The 1,528-nt window shown below is 46.9% G+C and overlaps 1 protein-coding gene across 1 annotated transcript in view; it reads left to right on the top strand.

Moving 5' to 3' along the window:
- LOC102037415 (solute carrier family 2, facilitated glucose transporter member 4-like) overlaps window positions 1-50 on the top strand; it is a 12,716-nt gene extending 12,666 nt beyond the window's left edge. Inside the window, exon 5 of the mRNA XM_031065720.1 lies at window positions 9-50. Coding sequence (XP_030921580.1) covers window positions 9-50 — 42 coding nt within the window. The remainder of the gene's footprint in view (window positions 1-8) is intronic.
- Window positions 51-1,528: the final 1,478 nt, after the last annotated feature.

Raw genomic sequence — 1,528 nt, 5'->3', positions numbered from 1 at the left:
CCGAGAAGGACACGGAGCTGCAGAGCCTGGCCGCCCACGAGGAGCCCTGAAGCGGCCGGGGAACCCCAAAAATTTGGGGCAAAACCCCCAAAAATTTGGGTTTTTTTTGGCGCAAAAATCCCAAAAATTTCGGGTTTTTTAAGGCGATTTTTGGGGTTTTTTTGGCCCCGATTTTGGGCACCCCAGGAGGTTTCAGGGTTTTTTGGGGTTTTTATCAGTTCTGAGGTGGGCCCCAAAAATTTGGGGTGAAACCCCCAAAAATTTGGGTTTTTTGTGGCGCAAAAATCCCAAAAAATTTCGGTTTTTTTAAGGCGATTTTTGGGGGATTTTTGGGCCCGATTTTTGGGGACCCCAGGAGGTTTTAGGATTTGGTTTTTTTCTTTTTTTCAGTTCTGAGGTGTGCCCTAAAAATTTGGGGTTTTTTGGGGTCGGTTTTGGGGCAAATCCGCCAAAAATTTGGGGTTTTTAAGGCGCAAAATCCCAAAAATTTCGGTTTTTTAAGGCGCCTTCGGGTCGATTTTTTGGACATTTTGGGCCAATTTTGGGGGGTCCCCAAAATTTTAGGGTTTTTTTTTTTCAGTTTTCAGGTGGGCCCCAAAAATTTGGGGCTTTTTGGGGTCGGTTTTGAGGCAAATCCGCCAAAACTTTGGGGTTTTTTTTAATGGCGCTTTTGGGCCAATTTTTGGGATTTTTGGGCCCTTTTGGGTCGATTTTGGGGCATCCCCCCCAAATCTGAGCGTTTTTTTGGCACTTTGGAGTTGATTTTGAGGGATCCCCCAAAAATTTGGGGCATTTTGGGGCAATTTTGGGGCTTCCCAATCCCAAATTTGGGTTTTCCTGAGGCGACCCTAAAACTTTGGGTTTTTTAAGGCATTTCTGGGGCGATTTTTGGTTTTTTGAGGAACCCCCAAAATTTTTTGGGTTGAGTTGATTTTGAGGGATCCCCCAAAAATTTGGGGCATTTTGGGGCAATTTTGGGGCTTCCCAATCCCAAATTTGGGTTTTCCTGAGGCGACCCTAAAACTTTGGGTTTTTTAAGGCATTTCTGGGGCGATTTTTGGTTTTTTGAGGAACCCCCAAAATTTTTTGGGTTTTTTTGGGGGGGGACCCCAAATTTTTTTGGTTTTTTTTTCCCCCACGTTTTATTCGGGGAGGGATTTGGGGAGGATTTAGGGATTTTTGGGGCCTCCCTCCCCCGGTTGTAAATCAAGGTGAGAACAAAAGAGCGGCGACCCCGAAATTTGGGGGATTTTGGGGAAAATTCACGATTTTTGGATGAATTTGGGGAATTTTTAGATGAAGTTTAGAGGAATTTTTGGGAAATTTGGGGAATTTTGGGGGTGGGGGAGGGGAAAAGGGGCGGAGCTCCCCAATATTTAAGGAAGGCGGGGTCAGACCCCCAAATTGGGAAAGTTTGACCCCAAAATTGGGGGTGGGGGAGGGGATTTGAAGGGCGGGGCCTCCAAGTTTCGGCGCCTTTAATCACAAGCCCCGCCCCTTCGGAGGCCACGCCCTCCTCGCGGCCCAT

This window comes from Geospiza fortis, unplaced genomic scaffold, assembly GCF_000277835.1.
Source record: "Geospiza fortis unplaced genomic scaffold, GeoFor_1.0 scaffold2581, whole genome shotgun sequence".
Classification (NCBI taxonomy): Eukaryota; Metazoa; Chordata; class Aves; order Passeriformes; family Thraupidae; genus Geospiza; species Geospiza fortis.
The sequence above is the reverse complement of the archived record's forward strand: the minus strand, read 5'-3'. Positions and strand labels throughout refer to the sequence as shown.